This window comes from Pectinophora gossypiella, chromosome 16 (genome assembly GCF_024362695.1).
Source record: "Pectinophora gossypiella chromosome 16, ilPecGoss1.1, whole genome shotgun sequence".
Taxonomy (NCBI): domain Eukaryota; kingdom Metazoa; phylum Arthropoda; class Insecta; order Lepidoptera; family Gelechiidae; genus Pectinophora; species Pectinophora gossypiella.
The window spans coordinates 14,090,125-14,110,731 of NC_065419.1; the positions used below are offsets into that span (position 1 = coordinate 14,090,125).

The window sequence follows — 20,607 nt, forward strand, 5'->3', positions numbered from 1 at the left end:
ACTCACACGCACCTTAATCCTTTTCTATCCTAAACTATTACTTTAACAAAAAACTCATGTAATAACGTTCCAAACCTCTCAATTACCCGACACCTTTATTGCGGCAATTTCGTGAAATAAAATCCGTCCCTATGGGCCAGATACACTTAATTTTATATGTGGCCCATTGTCTCTCGCCTCTTGCTCTACCTCGCGGGCGCGAGAGAGAGACGGTGAAAATTACCACTGATTGCAGTGAGCCGTACACGAATTAGGCCCTTTTCGTTTTTTTTCTCTTCTTTAATGCCCTGTTCATGCGTTCAGGCCTTTTATCGGAACATATGCAGGCACAGAACGCACCGGCCGCGACCGGTTTCGTGCCTTTGCCTTTGAAACGCCGCGCCGCATTCGAAATTTGAATCAGTCCGCTCCGAACCGCCAACGAGTGAGGACGCGCTTATATTTTCTTTAGCAACAAATATGTTTCCGATAAAGTGATTTTTGTTAGTGTTTCTGTGACTGAGTTTAATTAATATGACATGGTTTGAGTGCTGTTGACAAGTTTTGTAAACAATGGCGCGGATTTTCGTATTGCTTGTTGGATTGTGTTTGGTGTCTGCGGAGCAGGAGGAGGTGGAAGGTGGCAAGTGTGAGAGGATCAAGCTGCCTCTGTGCCAGGACCTGGGCTACAACTGGACGGCCATGCCCAACCTGATGGGCCATCGCGACCAGAAGGAAGCCGAGGAAGTGGTAAGGAGAAATTCTCTTATCTAACCAGATGATATCTTTATTTTTCGAACACTGTTGATGTTGTGATAAAACGATCGTATTTTTGTTCTGTGTACTTTGTTAAAGATAAGCGTAATTGTTGTAAGGAGCTTCATTAACGCTAAAAAGTTTGAAAGAACCAAAAAAGTTTCACACCCATGTTGAAATAAGTTAGGGTTGGGAAATCAATATAATTTTGAAAAGGGCTGTGGGGTCCTTTATAGGGTAGCAGATTTATATCAAATTTTATGGTTTGTAAAAGCATTGTTGGCTTTGTAATAGATACGGAGGGTGAAATGTTGACTTATGCTACTGTGTGGAAGATAACGGTTGTGACAATGTGGGACTTTCCAGGTTACTTTCCTCAAAAACAATGTAGATGGCGCCGTACAGATTTTCTTTCGTTTAACCTTCTAATTTCATGGATAACAGACATACCTATGCATCTTTTATCTTTGTTGTTTTTGGTAAGGCTTTTCTGCGGGAAACGGGAACGGGACAGTTGCTTTCTTCATTGAGTAATCTAAATAATTAATACGAAGTGGTGTTTTGTGGTTAATGATCGCATTAAGTTAGTCGGAAGACATTCGCGAGTGTTATTATATTGGAGTATTCAATAAACAAAGTGTATCTGCCTATTTTCGCTTCGTGTCAGGAAGCCGCTTCATAACTCAAAAGTTTATGCGGACTTTTGACTTAATTCGTTTGGGGTTCGGAGTAGGAGTCTACTCCGAGGGTGGGGGCTTAGGTTTCATCATCATCACCTTTCATCATTTCATTAATCATCAAGAAAAAAAATACGTCTGACATGGCTGTATGGGCATAGTTCCCTTTGCCTTACCCTTCGGGGAAAACCAAAACAAAAAAAAAATGTTTTTGGTAAACGTAGCCTGGAAAATCCCTCATTGTGGGAATTAGGGATATGAAATGGTTAGGTTCGACCTCATACTAAATGAGATTTAAGGCCTTATTAGGCTGGTCAATCCATCGTACCCGATGCATCGGGCTTGGATTTAAATTATTTGGCGACATCATTGCCCATTACTTATTACTATTCCCGATCCCAACACATCGGCTCCGAGGGACCAGATAATAGGTAGGTAGGTACCTATGGCAGATTTAGGTACCTATATAGATAACCTACCTACCTATGACAGATTTTGCCAACGTTTTAGGGCCATGAAAAGCCTCTATCGACTTAGTTAAAAAACTCTACCTATTCAATAGAGTCGTAGGTAGGTAGGTATTTAATATATTACCTATAAATCACACTGCTAGTTAAAAGTCTCCCCTCAATCAACCGGAGGGGGTATGGAGCATACTCTACTACGCTGCTCCACTGCGGGTTGGTGGATCTGTTTCACTTGGGGTTTTTTTTTTGTTATTACGTATAGGTAGGTATTTTTACAACATTTGGATTTTAATTTTATATTAGTTAGGTAGGTACGTAGATATATTTATTCGTCATAGGTAGCAGGTGAGAAGGTATGCACCTCTGCGCACCCCTTCGAGGATACAGGCGTGATGTTACGTATGTTTATTAATTCACTGTTTACTGTAGTTTTTTTGTATATTTTTTGATACAAACTCTACACGCAACACCTCCATATATGAAAGTTTGAATGCCTCTGTAATGCAAGTGTCAACGTTTGACAGTTCATTACTGCGCTGAATAGATGCGTGTGCGCACAGCACAGTGTGCGACTTACACGAGTTTTGTTGGACTGTTTAAAATGAAACATAGCAACTCTCGCGTGTAATTCCAGCTGTGAATAGAGCCACAAGAAGATAACTTGCAAAGATGTCTGGTTCCCGAGAATATTCTCCTTTCTCAAATTTTCTGCTGCTTTCCTTTTTCAAATGTTTCTTTCTTCTACTCTCATTTGTCTAAAGATTAGGTAATAAGGCTCTTTTCACCGTATCTTTTACGTCTTTTTACAACCTTACTTTACAGCTTTACCCGATTACTCTAACCATAGAGGCGGCCAATCAGTTCGCGACAACAAACACTTCAGAACCCCGATACCGACCCCGCCGGTGTGGTCGACGATTTCCCTCATTCAGCGCTTGTCGCTATCGACCCGCTAGGGTCGATTAATTCTTTAAAATATTTTTCTGTCGGACGACGCCCTCAGCCGAGTTTCGCGCTGAACTGGGCACCCTCAGGCCTGTTGCCATGTTTTAAATTTTGTTCCAGATGAGAGCCCTCAGTACTCCATTTGTCCGGCCAAGTAGTTAATGGCATTTGCGGCAAATCTACTAATAACTCATAATGATACCAGGGTCGGTATTCCATCTCACAACCCACACGATAGATGAAGAAGAAAGGCAAGAACTCTTTAACTAATATTATATTCTACTTTGTTGAAAATACTTACGACAATACAAATTCAAACTTGTGGTAGTCGTGTTGATTCCAAATGAACTTTCGCCGTTGTTAATTAAAACCCGATTGGAGACGCGGCGCGGGCGCAGCGCGGTCGAGGCTCAACGACCCATTGTCATTGCTTTCCAGATTTTTTTGTCCATTTTTATTTTACGCAAGATTAGAATTAGCTCGTGTCATTTACTTCTTCTTCTTTGCGAGTCGATGGCGATCGAAACGTATCGTGCATATTGAATGAATGTATAAATTGCGTTAAGTACGTACTAGGGCCTTCATTCAAACATCACTACCCTGGGAGCCCTGAGCGCTCCCCATTTGTCCGGCCAAGTGGTTAATGCCATCTGCGGCAAATCTACAATAAGTCACGTCAAAAAAAAGATAACAAATATAATACTAAAAATAAAATATAATTCTAATAATAAAATGACAAATATGATATATAGCATGATCCAATACCAGTAATTTATATCTATATTTCGTGCTTTTATTTATTTTGATCATCACGCAATCCACTCAAATTTTGCAACACCCTACCAGGGTCATGTACTTACCTTATTAATCATTATAACATCCTGTATAATTATGTATATGAAGCAATAAATAAACTATGAACTGGATCGTTGGTCCTAAGCGCAAAGAGCTACAGTTGATATATCTTCAGCAATGTCCTCAAAGTTGAACACACTTGATAACTCGAGCGTGGGTGTCTGACAGAGCGTACGTGATCCGACAGACGCCGCTATCGCGATCAAAGACACCGCTGCGCCTGCGCCGATAACGCTGTTTATACCCAGCGGTGTGCCGTACCTGGGAATGTTCCAACTTTGAGAATATTTCCGGCTTTAAAAAGGCGCAAATGTAAAAAGAGCTTTATCTTATCACAGTACAAGAAAGAATAATTTAACCCTTTCACGGGCGGAGACCATGGGTCATTGATGGTTCATTATAGATAGTATGACACCTTAGAATCGGAACGTCATTAGACGTTCTGTCCTTGAAAGTGTTAAAAAAAGCAGTCACTGTCCTTATTATTAAAGACTTCTTAAAACAGGAATATTTCAGCTTTGGGAAAATTCCCAGGAACGCCACATCACTGTGTATACAGCGCTTGTGTGGCCAGTCTATCTATTATCTAGTCTTCTAGACTAGACTTTGCAAAGCGTGTCTGGAATTTAGACAAAAGTGACCTATTTGCTGGAGTAGTTTTACGAACTGCATGCTAATATGGTTTAAGTAGTCATGACAGATAGTCATGAAAGTTTTTATACTCTGCAGGAGATTTTTGTGATTAAATAGTTTTGTCTGGATTACTTTTATACTTATTTATTCACTCATTTAAGACCCACGCTCTCTTGTCGTCGGCGTAAAGTTCTCGCACGAGGTTTCTCTAGTCTTTATTTCAATGAAATCTTTAAAAAAAGCTATTGAGTTCTTTACAAAATACGTAAGGATTTTAATACCCCATTCTCATAAATTTAAAAGTGCTCCTTTACATAGGTATTAAGGGGTTGGAAGAGATGTCTTTTAGAGATAAGTCCGCCTTTTGTATCTATTTTCTTTTTGTCATTAGTTGTGTACAATAAAGAGTTCAATAGGTAAGTAATTTGAACTTGATAACAAAAAAAGTAAGTAGATAACTTGGATTTGAATGCTCAAAGCCCATTTGAAGTAATTCCGCTGTTATCTGCCCTAATGGTCCACATGAAACGGTACTGGGCCAATAAACGCATTGGACGTAACTTTATTGCAATTATAATTCGGCTCATGCGCTGCACTTAAAAATGTGACTCGTAAAATTTTAATTTTATTGGCATTTACTTTTATTTAGATCTCGTGGTAAATTTGGATGCCGTTCCCACTTGCGTCAGACAGAGTACTGAGAGGCGGAAGGCAAGAGGGAAACCACTGTCCTATTTTTCCCTAAAAAGTAGCATAGAGAGTGCTACACCGACAAGAGCGTGGCTCTTAAATTAGTGATGATGGCGAATAAAATATATTTTTAGGTTATTAGACTGGCGCGATGGCGGAGGATTTGTTAATTTTGCAAGTTTATAAATATACTACAAGAATAAATATAATAAATAGTAACTAGAGTCTGTATTTTGTGTCCATTGTACTCAATAAAGTATTTTATCTATCTATCTAGAGTCTCGACTTGACTTTGTCTAGAACAATATTTACCCTGTAATAAAGTAGGTGTATAATTTTATGACCTCCACCAACCCGTAGTGGAGCAGCGTGGTGGAGTATGCTCCATACCCCCTCCGGTTGATTGAGGGGAGGCTTGTGCCCAGCAGTGGGACGTATATGGGCTGTTTATGATTATATGATGATATCTACGCTTTTCTTGGAAACTACACAAAAAATAGTTATATTTCTAATCAAATCACTTCACATCCACAGTTATCAGTAATTAATCAATCTAATGGATTCCTATTCCACTAGTATTTCATTAAACATGTAAAAAGCATTAATGAATTCGCAGTTCGGCATTCAATTGCCTCCAGGCCACGATCTGATAGCGGTATCTTCGATGCGTAAGCGCCTCCATTTATTTTTATTTATATCTCTTATCGCTATCGGCTTTAAGTATCGATGTGTATCCACAGCGGCTTCGTTTATAGCCGATATGCCTGATATATCTTCCAGTGTTATGGTTTAGCTAAGCCGCTGGTTCACCTGGATGTTTAGTTAGCAACATGTTTACTGTGGCAGTCTAACAGAGGCGGAATAAGGTAGTTTCCAAATAGTCAAATCAGTTACTTTTTACTAAACGTCAAAACACAAAATATACATTGTTTTAAGTTTACGCGGTTATTATCATAATTAAAACACATACTAACGGGTTCTTACCGCGTTTAAATGGGGATATGAGACTCCCGATATTTCGACACTGTTGCAAGTGCCATGATCACGGGATGATTGATGATGAACGGGGATGAACGGGGTCATCGGGGTTAGTATGTGTTTTAAAACACAAAATGACTTGCAAAAGCAACCTTGGACGTCATAGAAAAACTCACTCACTGTCTATCTATCTATTTCACTATATCGACTCACTAGGGTCAATATTTGAAAGAATTCTTTCAAATATTCTTCCTCTCAGACGTCGCCCTGAGCCGAAGTTCGCACCCAACTGGGCACCCTCAGGTCTGTTATCTTAAATTTTGTACCAGGAAAGAGCCCTCAGCGCTCCCCATTTGTCCGGCCAAGTAGTTAATGCCATCTGCGGCAAATCTACGATAAGTCAAGTCAAAGAAAAGGCAGACAGATATAGGGAGCGCTCTTTGACTGTGTTTCGTTTGCACGCGAAGGCAGCACACAGTAAGAACGAGCTTTAGGGATAATTCAGATAACCTTGTTTGCAGTAACATATAGATCTGGCTCATATTACCGCAAAGGTTGTCAAGTGTCAAACGTACAAACAGACACGCCTATAATCATTTGTAAATATTTAAGTTTGTGTTTATGAGTCATGTATCGTTTAACTTAGGATTACATAGATATGGACAGGTATTTTACTTTCATATGTAATCCATCACGTTTCTTTAACTGTCAATGTTGTTTGCGGTACGATATAGAAAATTTAAATGCAGGTATCACTCTTAAAATAACGGCCTCTGTGGTCCAGTGGTTGAGCGTTGGGCTCACGATCTGGAGGTCCGGATTCTAATTCAGGTGGGGACATATAACAACCTGATTTCCCCGAAAAGTACTTTCGTTTATTCCTCGCCAGTTGGTCGACCAAATTGCAGCATGGTTTATATTTATGTTTCTGTCTAAATTTTAATTTCAACTGTGTTGTTGTTTTGGTAAAATGTTCTCGCGGCGTCCAGTGTAGCGACTCAGTTGGTTATACAGGGGGTGACTGAAAAGCAGCAGCAATGCTGAGGCTCCTCCTTTTCAGCCACAACTGATAATGTGTTACATGTAAGTTAGGTTTAAGCAATTTTGTAAAATATTTGTGGTTGAATAAACTTCTTTTATTATTATTATTTATTATTATTATTATATAACAAAAATCACTTTGTGTCTATCCCTAGTTTGGTTAAGACATTACAGGCTGATCATCTGATTGTCCAAAAGTAACATGATCCGTACTTCGGAAGGCACGTTAAACCATTGGTCCCGTTTACTACTTACTGATGTAAGTATGTAGTCGTTATATGGGCCTTTGGCAGCTCAGTAGTAACCCTAACACCAGGGTTGATGAGGTTGGTATTCGACCTCACAACCCAAAGAAGAAGACTCCTAAAATTCAATTAAAGAGAGTGACTTCTTTTGTCATTAATCGTATTAATATATTCCACCTTTTTTACCTTGATTTTTCCTCTCGTCACCTCCATTGTCTAGTTGTTGTTGGATCTAGTGGTCCTGTTTCGACTCCCGATGGACAAAGTCGAAATCACTTTGCGAGACGTTATCCGTCATATTAGAAAGGACACAGTCCCTCTGTCTGATTTTACGGGTAAGTATTTAGGTTAAAAGGATATTAATATTCGCACGTTGTATGGTTGAGTGGTGGACTTTTTTTGATATAATGTATATTTAAGATCTTTTGTACCACTCTAGAGCGAATAAATTTTATTTCATTTCAAGGACCACATTGAAAGGACCGCGGTCCGTTCAGCCGTAAACGAAAACTGACTATGTTCGAAAGGATCGGTGAATTTTATCAGGGAAGGAAAGCAGGTGAATGCGTTCCGTTTTTTATCCGCTCTCATTTATGTATTAACGACAAACTGAATCATTCATGTTATTACCGTCCAGTGAGTACAAATAATGTAAACATTAATTGAAAGGCCAATCAGTCATGGCGAGTAGAGTGCTTCCTGTGCGGGTGATAAGGCTATCAACTGACTAATTACACAATGACAGGGCGCTGATAACACTGTTTTTGAACCCCACGAATAGAAAGAGGAAGTTGTAAATAGTTTACATGTAAATAGTTTTAGTTTAGGAGCGATATCGATTAGGCACATCACTAACTTTAGCCTAAAAAGAAAGGAAAACATGAAATAGTAGGAGTTAAGTTAGTTTCTTCTGAAGTAAGTAATAGATTTAGAGACTTTTTTTGACGTGACTTATTGTAGATTTGCCGCAGATGGCATTAACTACTTAGCTGGACAAATGGGGAGCGTTGAAGGCTCTCACCCGGTACAACGTTTAAGACAACAGGCCTGAGGGTGCCCAGTTGGGCGCGAACCTCCGCTCAGGGCGGAAGAATATTTGAAAGAATTAATCGACCCTAGTGGGTCGATAGCGATAAGCGCTAATTGAGGGAAATCGTCGACCACGCCGGCGGGGTGGTATCGGGGTCCTGAAGTGTTTGGTGTCGCGAGCTGATTGGCTGCCTCTATGGCTAGAGTAATCGGGTCGTCAGGATTGTATATTAAGTCCTTCAATTTAGAGACTGGTTGCACTTAAAACCTTCTTATTACTTGTCCTTTCATTAATAGACCACAAACACCTACAAAAACATCAATTTTATTATGACAACTAATGGTTCATAATTTCACAACTGTTTATAAGTAACTCGCTAGCTTAAAGACTGGTCTGTTGCTCTTTCATTGTACGTGTAGGTATCTACCTCGCTGCTCCATTAAGGTTTAGTGGAAGGTGTCTCGCATACCCCGAGGGTGTCTGGCTTGCCTTAACGACCACTGACTTTATAACCACTTATGGCACGAAACGAACTTACAAATTATATTAACATTATGAATAAAAACCTATCTTTCTTTTTCTTTTAAAGAGTTACTAAACTGCCAGTAGACAGTTAGTTTCCTTTCCGAAATACATACTTATATATATGGATAAGATCACGCCTATTTTCCGTTAGGGTAGGCAGAAACCACAGAACTCCATCAATCAATCAATAATACTTTATTGCACAACAACATATACAAAGGACATAAACATACGAATAAAACAAAAGCACAATAGGCGGCCTTATTGCTAAACAGCAATTACTACAATCCTGACACACCACTTTCCCTTCCTCCATTCTTCTTCTTCTATCGTGTGGGTTGTGAGGTGGAGTACCAACCTCTTCAACCCTGGTGTCAAGGTTACTATTGAGCCGCCAGAGGCCCCTGACATGGCTCATGTAACGACTGTTTACATCTGTAAGTAGTAACCGGGACTAACGACTTAACGTGCCTTCCGAAACACAGATCATCTTACTTTTTGGACAATAACGTGATCAGCCTGTAATGTCCTAACCAAACTAGGGATCACAAAGTGATTTTTGTGATATATCCCCACCGGGATTCGAACCCGGGACCTCCGGATCGTGAGCCCGTTCGGAGGCCGTTCTCCACGCTCATCAAAGACTTCACGCATGCTCGCTGGTTTAGAGTACTCTTCTCCTGACCTTTCTTTAAATCATCCTGGATATGATCGCAACGCTTAGGTCTTCATCTACCAACCCTATCACTTACACCCGTATCAAATCTTTTTCGTAACTCTACGATTTATTCTCTCTTTCCGAAATAGACGACAATATTTGTAAAGAAAATCTATACAACTTATATTTGGTGTAAGGAGATCAATTTTCTATGTGTATTAATAATACTGTTGTAAGCAAAGTATAATATTACTGCAAATAATTTGAGTATGGGTTCTCACGGTAGACATAATGTAGAATGTATGAGTTTGCTAAAATACGGAATGACCTCTTTTCTACAACTAGCACTTACATAACGATTTTTCGATGTTGTTTTTTTTACTAGTCGAGGAGCTGCAGAGTAGTTTTAGGCGAATGAGAATAATTACATGGAAATTGAAAGATTCAAAGTGTGACTATGTTACCGACTCAATAACGATATTTTGAAATTGAGTTTGAATAGCATATCGATGGCTTTCCAACGCGGAAACGCATCCATTATGGGTACGGTCACGAGCATTAATATGTGTATACACTTTGGTACCATGTCACATTAACTTTTTTGACAAATTGAACTGTAACTCTCACTAAATGTCAAATATGTTAGTGCGACAGAGTCCTAAATTTGGTATATTATATTGCTCATGACTGTACATTTGCGACAGGTACGATTGAAGGCGGGCTTTTTAAGTAAGGTTTAGTTTAATTGTATTAAATTGTTTCATTTTTAGTTTTGTTAAATTATTTTAGTTTAATTTTATTTTATTTTCGTCTTGTTTGTTTAGTCTACTGTACTTTACTGTTTTGTTTATGGTGAAAATACATTTTTAATAGTTTGAATAGAATCATCTTTTAGACATTTGAAAGATTCTCATAAAACTTTACAAACGTGATACAAGCAGCATGTTAAACATTCCTTGTTATCGCAAACCTTCTAGCTTCACGTTTCCCATTTCATTTCCTCAAAAAACCACGACGAATTTTTAATCTCCGACTGTTATCATTCTTATTCTAACATTTAGAAGATTTAGAATGGCTTGTAGTAAAAACACGGGAAGTAAGATATCTTGGATCTGGACCAGTTTAGTGGGCTGGTCGACTCACGATGTAGATTTGGCTAGGGAGGTCGTTCACCCCGAGATTGAGCAATTAGTTTCGGAGTTTAGGTAGGTACCTAATAGCAACTCGTGACGCATGAATGGCTTTGATGTGGGAGATAGTGGCCATTCACTGTGGATTTTAACAGCCTCTGTATCCCAGTGGTCGAGCATTCGCGATCCGGATGTCCCGAGTTCGAAACCCGGTGGGGATATATCACAAAAATCAGTGTTTGGTCAGGACATTGCAGGCTGATCACCTGATTGTCCGTATGTAAGATGATCCGTGCTTCGGAAGGCACGTTAAGCCGTTGGTGTCTCGGTTACTCGGTTAATCGTTACATTGTTTTGCAATTTCATTTAAATTACAACTAAACTAAAAGAAACTAGAATATGTATTTATAAATGTTACCATACGTTCTACAGACAAACACATTTAACTGCACATTAATCATCTCTCGCATTTGAAAAATAATATTTTCATACATACATAAACTCACGCCTAGTTCCCATCAGGGAAAGCAGAGACTATGGAATTCCATTTTCCTCTACGAGTATCCTGACACACTTCTCTTGCCTCCTCCACATTCATCAATCGTGTCATATACGCCGTCAGAGTAGATCGTACTGAACCTTGTCTAAGGACATCTCCAATTTGGTCAATGTACAGTCACGAGCAATATAATGTACCCACTTTAGGACTCGCACTATATTTGACATTTAGTGAAACTTACAGAGCAATTTGTCAAAAAAAAAACAAGTGACTTGGTACCAAAATGTATGCATATTGATGCTCATGACCTTACGTCCTAGGTCTTCCCAAACACAAACATACAAATATTATATTTAAAGAGATATTTTCACAAATTGAATATTGAGGTATCGCAAGTATTTTCACGATAAGATAACGTTTATGATTATTTATTATCGGCTAAAAGCCCAATAGAGCGATACATTATAACATCAAAGCCGATGGTCGGCGAGAGATAATAATAATGATAAAATCTTAGATACTAGCTAGGTCGTATACAGATGACATTTTTAAGTGTTATCTTATTCAGATTAATCTTCTATCGTGTGGGTTGTGAGGTGGATAACCAACCTCATCTACCCTGGTGTCGGGGTTATTATTGAGCCGCCAAAGCTCCCTGACGTGGCTCAAGTAATGACTACGTACTTACATCAGTAAGTAGTTACCAACGGCTTCAGATCTAGGAGGATAATAGGAGTGATGCGGAATTGAGTAGTTCCTAGGTCAAAAAAAATATGGAAATTCTGATTACTAAATAACGACAGTTTTTGTTGTACAGCATTGGGAAGATTTTTTATTTTTTGATGAGAAATACACTTAGTTGGCAACAGAAAGCGTCATCCTGTCCAAATATCTCTATTCTCTGCCTGATCCCGTGTAAACATAGCACGAAGCAACAAAGCCGTTATTGGTACCACTTCAACTCAGCACAGAGGTGATAATGAACCAATTTAGTGTGCGCCAGCGCATTTCTCGCCATTAGCACGATTCCACCCTGACTCCTGACCAATAGCGGGATTTCGAAGGAATATGTCGGGGTTTATGTTTTTATGTATGTGTAGTATATGGATAGTTTACCTGTTTATTATTTTACAGGTGCTAAATATGTTGGTGACATCGTAACGAAAACTTTGAGGGACGATACAGACCATGATTCTATTAAGAGGAATTTTCCATCGCAAAAGCATGGACCTGAAATACTTGATATTAACTCAGAATCATGAGCTGAATCATCCTTATTTATTACGTCCAATGTCACTAACACCCTGTATACTTTAGACAAAATGAAGTTAAAAAATATAAACGAACAGAAAAATCCTCCAATTTGCATGGATTTTTAAGTAAAATCTTTTACGGTACAATTTGTCACTGTCATTATATCGATTGTGACGATATAATTATGTCGTTTTGTCGATTGGTGCCAATATGTGGACCCAAATTCAAAATTCAAAAATATCTTTATTCAATAGGTAACATAGTTACACTTTGAAACTGCAATTTTTACATAACGAACGTCTCATCCGCCTAAAACTACTGCAGCTTCTCACAACCTGTATAGCCGGGGAAAAGAAGCTGCAAGGAAAACCTCGGCACAGGGCCCTAGACGTTCTTTTACATAAGTTCTGTCGTTCTGTAAAAATACGAACAAAATCACGTGGCACGCATGTTAGGGAAAAAAACAAACTTATTGATTTGGACAAAATTTATTGGATCGATCGATAATTTTATCTCCTTGCGCATGTTAGACCTGCAAGACACGTTCCCCAAAAAAAATATAGACGGCCACCCTTTTGCCTGTGTAAGATTCTCCATTCTTGTCTATGTATTGTATGGCTTTCACCAATTATTTGAATTCTTTAGAAGACGCGATGTTCGCCATATATAAATGAATAACAATAAAAATAAGTTTATTTCTCACTCACAATTACAGTAAAACTTAACATAGTACTACTCACAGTGAACATGTTTCCATTGTGAGAGTGACTGGTGTCCATACTAGACGGAATGCCTGTGTTACGGATCACCAGGTTCTCTTCCTCCCTAATTTCATAGTACATGGCAAGGCATTTCTATAGAAATAATAGACTCTTTAAAATTACAGCTATAGGTGCGTATGTCATCTTCATCAATTTGCACTAATGCATGTAATTAATTACAATAATCATTCCATTCATATCAACATAATCAAGGTGCTAGGAAAGCTAAACCATTCATTGAAACAACACAATAGTTTTTTTTAAACACAAATGTTTCATTCATCTGCCAAAGTACCACAGTTTTAAATATCCGAGACCGAAAAATAAAAATGCTTTGTTACTCAATACCCTCACATTGTGTTTTATCATTCTTATCTGTTTAACAACAGTTTAGCGTATCTTTGGCAATAAACTTTACAGCACATTGCGCTATCGATAACCCATTTTTGTCGGCATCTTTTATGAAAATTATCGTGTTTTTTTCTCTCTTTCATTTCTTACTAAAGCTGTTATAAAGTCTTCCTTTCCCTGTCTGTAGGCCTATCATTATCTCAGGTATTGGAGGATGAACAATAGGAGACCTTTCACGGGCATCTGTGTCTGTGCGGTTCTATTGTTGAAAAGAAAGAATTTTACTGGGTTATTGAGGTGTAAAACTGTCGGTAATACGACTTGAGAACCGGTTGCATCTTTTTTAATGTTTAATAGTATTCATTTTACGTCTTACTTAATTTTTTGAGTGTGGTAAGTGTTTGTATCACTTTTAAACTGTAAGAAATACATCTGACTGTTTAAAAGATAGCCTAGTTAAGCTACACCTAACACATAGGTTGCCTGGAAGAGATTGCTACTTAACTTACTGGCTAAATAAGGCCGCCTATTGCACTCTTCTATTTCTCTTTTGTTTGTAATTTTGTATTGTGTGTGCATTAAAGTATTTGTTATGCTATGATACACCATATTGGCTCACATGGTAATGTGAAATAACTTTAAAAAGTACCTACTTTTAAAAGGAAAGCTGCATGTAGTAGGTACCTACTTTCTTTAAAAAACATCGTAATCTCTAATTACTTGGGTTCGACAAAGCGGATTTTAATAAGAAAAATATAAATTCCCTTCATATTTATGGGCGAACGGACCCGTTTCGAATATCTTAGCACTTTTTTTTTAATAAAAGCCGTGGCTTTGTCGGCCACCGGCCTACCTGGGGTAATTAGGACCTCCAATTTGTGAGTTCCGTGGATCGTTTTTGCCGCTTTGCGCTAACGCCGCGGGCGCAACCTTGTTTATGGCTAGAGATGCGATCGTTAGATCGATATCGCATTGTTGTGTAATATCATTTGTATCGCTGGGATAGCGGATTTTTATGCGTTTTTAAACGGGTGTACGTTCTATTTGTGAGGGACGTACTTGTATTATTTTGTTATTAAAAAGTTGTTTATAGTGTTTTATACAGAAATATATAAAGGTACTTATAGAAAACATTTGACAATATAAAAAATGGTTTTTAACACCGCAGTACTTTATGTAAAATATTGAAAATCAAAACTACATCGCACACTACTTACAAATACTCTTTTTACGTTCTTTTTTTGAAAAATATCAAGAAAACGATCTCAAAACATCGATACTTTGCAAACCCTACTGAGCCTTGGGCGGTGTTCAATGTGTTCCCGACGTGTTATTACGTATATACTCTGTGGTCGGCGGCCATCTTCTGAATTATGTCTTTGTGCTGCAACCTGCTTTCTGACCTAAAAAGCTGATAAATTGAGACAAATTGTTGACCATCCGCTGTGGTATTAAGTAACAGGCGATGCTTGGCTTGATTCACGATAGTTTGAGACCAAAGCTACCCTACTTGCGCGTGCGCAACACGATTGGAACACTGAGCAACAAGAAAACATGCTTGACTTTTGTTTCCAACCTTCGGCGTGGTCAACCTCTAGATACAAGATAGTTTAGTATGTTTCATACGAGGAGGTCCCGGGTTCGAATCCCGGTGGGACACATATCATAAAAATACTATTTGATCCCAGTTCGGATAGATACAGGCTGATCGCCCGATGTCCGAATGTAAGATGACCATTACTTTACTTTAGTAAATACCTATGTAGCTGTGTCAGGGGCCTTTTTCAAGTTTATACGCTATTCCGGGAAAAAGTAACGACCATTCTAGAATACTGTCATAGATAAAACAAAATTGATCATAGACCCCTTTCTTTTAGTATACATTCGTTTCATGGAATTTTAAAATCCTACAGCTATTCCATTTTTTTTATCCCTTCGTAAATCGAAGGAGGTTAAGTACAAAAAGCTCAATTACAAACAAATTAATATTTTTAACAAGCATCCCACAGCATTTTACATCCCATTGCGACATTCCAGCTTCCATCGTCAAACGCTAACTGAACTTTTACAACTGGTTGAAGACAAAACGTCTCTAAAGTCATTTTATTGTTAATTACTGCGCACGATTCGACGTAATAAAGTTGTCGGCGCAAGCGCGGCGGTAAGATCAAAGAGCCGCGATTACCGCCGATGCGCGAGCGCTCGTTTTATTGTGGTGTTGCCAGGGCTTGGGAAGTAGATAATGGCCCCGATTCCTGCAGACACCGCCTAATTTTATTTTAAGTTATATCCGTCATTTTCATATCCGTCGAAAAGGAAAGGGACGGATGATTCACAGCTCTTAATTTTAGGAAGAATGAGTAAATGAACGAATAACCCGGGCGAATCAAAAGGTACGTCGCTGGTATGCAATCCGTTTGACGTGCTGTCTACTTAACTGTGTCGGGTTATTGACGCATGTAAAATTTTTAGACGGTTGGTTTAGATTTGTGCTTAAAATTGACGTGTGTTCCATAAATTTTATGCTTATCGATTACCCGTCCCTTTCCTTTTCGGCGGATAAGAAAATGACAGATATAACTTAAAATAAAATTAGATGGTATTTACAGGAATTAGCACCAATGTACATTTTATTTACATATAAAGTTAGTTATATGGTTTTTTTAATTATACGCAAATATGCATCGAGAAGCGTGATCACGTGATAAAATTAGGTGAATGTTAGCTGAGGAAATGTGTGATCCGAGATGAAAGATTGAAATTACAAATCAGTTTTTCGTCTTTAAAAATCTTCTTTTTACTTTATCGTTTAAGTGGATTTTAAACTATTTTAGAATTGTACAAAAAGTCTTCATTTTTTTTTTACTAGTGCGGCACTTTTTTCGCAGCCCTGGCAACCCCATTGCACACAGTGCATCGACCCGATGCGCCGATGTAGAGCCAGATAGCCGGCTTTATATCGCCGATACGAATTGCTAATTACGCCATACGCTCGACCCGGCGCAGACGCACTTTAATTATACGTTTAATGACTACGAAAAATGTTACGATGTTGGGGTTGCAAGTTTATCATGCATTTTGTTTGTTATGCATTATTAAATGATGTTATACTTAAATAGAATGGATAAATACGCGTGTTTCGAAGATTTTGAAGGGTATTGTTTTATGTGTGAAAGATAAGATAGGTAGTGGAGTCAATAAGTAAGGTTTCGCCTCTAATTTGCCAGGGACAAGTTCGAAAAATGAAATGAAATGAAATAAAATTTAATGATTTTTTTTATTTAATGTTTTTTTTATTTTGATGATTTTTTCTTTTGTAAGGGTAGTTCTATTTATTATTAATATTTTTCTGTCTTCGTTTTGCAAAATGGCGGTCGAAGTCACTTGCGAAAAGCTCAGTTATTGTGGCGCATTCTAGGCATTTTGAGAATACATCCCACGCAAACTAAAATGAATCCTTTTACCACAATAGCAAGACAAAATATCAAACGCAGAGCGATAGCATAGAAACAAAAAAAAATGATACCTCTTAAAAGCTTCCCAAAAATCACAGTCATCTAATGATAGACAAGGATAGATATACAGTCTGGTGGGGGGTGAGAGGAATGCCGCCCAATTAGAAGGTCCGGGTTCGAATCCCGGTGAATGGTTTATTATTTTATGATCTCAGGAAGGTATTAACGAATATTCGGATGATTAGATGCCTTTAGCTCCGTGTATGAAATAAACTCTCAAATGCGAATGGGTTGTAAGAATTGAGATAAGCTTACCGGTGGGTTATGATATGAGGTGAGAATGAAATCTTCTATCGTGTGGGTTGTGAGGTCGATTACCAACCTTAGCAACCCTGGTAATAATGAGACCGACTGACTGGTAGTTTAATGAGACCTACGGTTTCATTTGTCAAAAAGTTAATGTGACAAGGTTTCAAAGTCTATACATATTAATGCTCGTGACCGTACGGTCACGAGTACTAATATGTACATACACTTTGGTACCATGTCACATTAACTCTAAATGTCAAATATGTTAGTACGACAGAGTCCTCAAGTGGGTACATTATATTGCTCATGACTGTACATACAACTACTTGGCCGGAAATATAGTGAGAGTTACCGTCCAGAAATCAGAAATCAGAGTCATTTATTCAACGTAATTATCATGGATAAACTTGTTGAAGGTCAATGTAACATTTTTGAATTTACGTCATTTCGCAAGGTGTTATGGCTGAGGAGAAGAAATGACAAGAAACTGCCACAGCAACACATCTTTTAAAAACCAATGATGATATACATTACAAGTTATTTAATAACTAGAGGAACACATTCAATACCAGACATTTTTATCATTTAGGTAGTCATTAATCTTATAATAAGCTTTTTTACATAAAGTAAGCTTCACGTGAGCTTTAAATTTATTTTCTGACAAATTTAAAATATTATCTGGTATTTTATTGTAAAAACGTATACATAACCCCAAAAAAGATCCTTATAATACGTCTATCATGTTAGGCCTTTTGTGATCTTTTACTGTCACAAGTGGCTTAAAACATTCTCAGACTTTCTTTTCTACTCCTAGTACATACAGAAAGTCTAAAGTCTATTCAATTCAATTTCTATTCAAAGCAAGCGGCAAATAAATGCTTTGATTGTCCTGCAAATTAAAAACTCTTTATTCCTTAAAGCTTTAAAACTTAGGAATTATTTAGACCTTGCAATCTAACCATTAAACAAAACATAACTTTATAAAGTAAACAAAATAATATGAAACATAAAATGCACTTCCATGCATAATTATAATAATAATAAAAAAATAATAATAATAATTCTTCTTTCTATAAATCAAATGAGATCAACAAAACTAATATAAAATCAAAATTTAAATGTTTGAAAAATTTTCAAGTAACAAATCCTCCTGGGCAGTATTAGTTCTTCTTTCTATTTGACGACAGTAAAATCTTCTAAAAGTTTCACTGCTTTTCCAATTGCCTCTACTTAATATCTCATCTAATGGCCTATTTTCTAGCCAACTTTTAGATGCGACTGCAGATCTGATACTACCCGGGGGAGCTTCTATATTAGCTTCTTTAAAGATGGATTTTATCCATCCGGAAATTATGCTCTTTGTAGCCGGTTTAACCTCTAAGAAAAGTTCAGGAATGTCTTAATTCGCTCTTGATAATGTCGCGTTTAAAACTAAAACTATTCGACTTCTTCTTCTTCTATCGTGTGGGTTTTAAGGCGAATTACTAACCTCATCAACCCTGGTGTCAGGGTTACTATTGAGCCGCCAAAGGCCCCTGACATGACTCATTTATAACGACTACGTACTTACACAGTAAGTAGTAACCGGGACCAACGGCTTAACGTGCCTTCCGAAGCACGGATCGTCTTACTTTCGGACAATCAGGTGATCAGCCTGTAATGTCCTAACCAAACTAGGGACCACAAAGTAATTTTTGTGATATGTCCCCACTAGGAATCGAACCCAGGACCTCCGGATCGTGAGTCCAACGCTCAACCACTGGACCGACTTGTAAAGTGTCTTTGATACTTATTCAGAACGAATCGTTGCTTGTTTTTTTACGCTTGATGGGTTTGCTCTTGGCCTCAGACTTGCCCGAAGGCATTGACGAGGCCTAAGATGGAGCGAGCTCGCCCAGAAGGTGTCTGAAAGCACTCGGGTTATATGCATTCGGAAGTAAAATAAAGATTATTCTTCTTATGTGACGGCTGAGACAAGTCCTGGTTTTGAAAAATATATATAATAATAACAAAGCTTTATTTCAGAAAAAGTCCATAAATACAAAATACAACACACTTAGAATATAATAATAAAATTTACAAAAATAACAACTGACAATAATAACAATACTTAAATAACTATCATAGTATACTTACCACTACTTTTCCCCACGGAGAGCAAAGTCCAGAATCGCATGATGTGAGAGTCGAAATATCCCAGAGGCACTACATAAACATAAACTGCCTATATACGTCCCACTGGTGGACACAGGCCTCCCCTCAATCAACCGGAGAGGGTATGGAGCATACTCCACCACGCTGCTCCACTGCGGGTTGGTGGAGGTGTTTTTACGGCTAATAGCCGGGACCAACGGCTTAACGTGCCCTCCGAAGCACGGAATCATCTTACTTTTTCGGACAATCAGGTGATTCAAGCCTGAAAAGTCCTTACCAAACAAAGGACAGTCTCACAAAGTGATTTCGACAATGTCCCCATCGGGAATCGAACCCGGACCTCCAGATCGTGAGCCTAACGCTCTAACCACTAGACCACGGAGGCTGTATCCCAGAGGCACTACAATATCTAGGCAATGTCCTTGTTTATATATATTTTATCAATAAGGGACTATCCAGGCTACGTTCCCCAAAAATAATATAGATGGCGCTGTTTAGATTTACAGTGATAATTACCTATTTTCCCATTACTCGGGTACATAATTATTCAAAAATACAATTTAATGGCAGAAGCATCATCATCATCAGCCGTATGACGCCCACTGCTGGGCATAGGCCTCCCCCAAGGATCTCCACGACGATCGGTCCTGCGCTGGATGCGGGCAGCGCAGGCAGAAGCATATATACAAATAATAGTGCCTGGGTCATAAAAGGGGTCAACATTTATACCCATAGATTTGCTTATTTATTATGTAATATCCATAAAAATACATACCTAAAATAAAAATCTTAAATACATGAAACACAGGATACATTAGCAAATACCCTATACTTAAATTCCCGTGAGCATTCACATAAATAACCATTAAAAAGTGTTTATCTGCGCAGACGTCGCCGCGCGCTCGTTCACTTGTCAATTACCTGCGCCCGAGCATCGCAATGAATGGTGAGATGGTAACCATGGTAACCTTTAGCGGCTGTATGCAAAATGGCGGCTGCAACGTTTTGACAAGACCTGGTACAGGTGTCCGGGACAGACAGATAACGTTTGCCGGGAAAAGGTGGATTGGAATGAAAAAATGGCGGTAAATTGGTACGTTTTTAACCGACTTCAAAAAAGGAGGTTATCATTTCTGTTTTTAAAGTCGAATATTTTGTTCTTACCTTAATAATTAGGTATGTCCAAAACGGTTGTTCAGAAAATTATACTTTTTT

General features: G+C 38.3%; 1 protein-coding gene across 1 annotated transcript in view; it reads left to right on the forward strand.

Moving 5' to 3' along the window:
• The first annotated feature begins 390 nt into the window (after window positions 1-390).
• LOC126373812 (frizzled-10-like) overlaps window positions 391-20,607 on the forward strand; it is a 44,823-nt gene continuing 24,606 nt past the window's right edge. Inside the window, exon 1 of the mRNA XM_050020133.1 lies at window positions 391-729. Coding sequence (XP_049876090.1) covers window positions 553-729 — 177 coding nt within the window. The 5' untranslated portion in view covers window positions 391-552. The remainder of the gene's footprint in view (window positions 730-20,607) is intronic.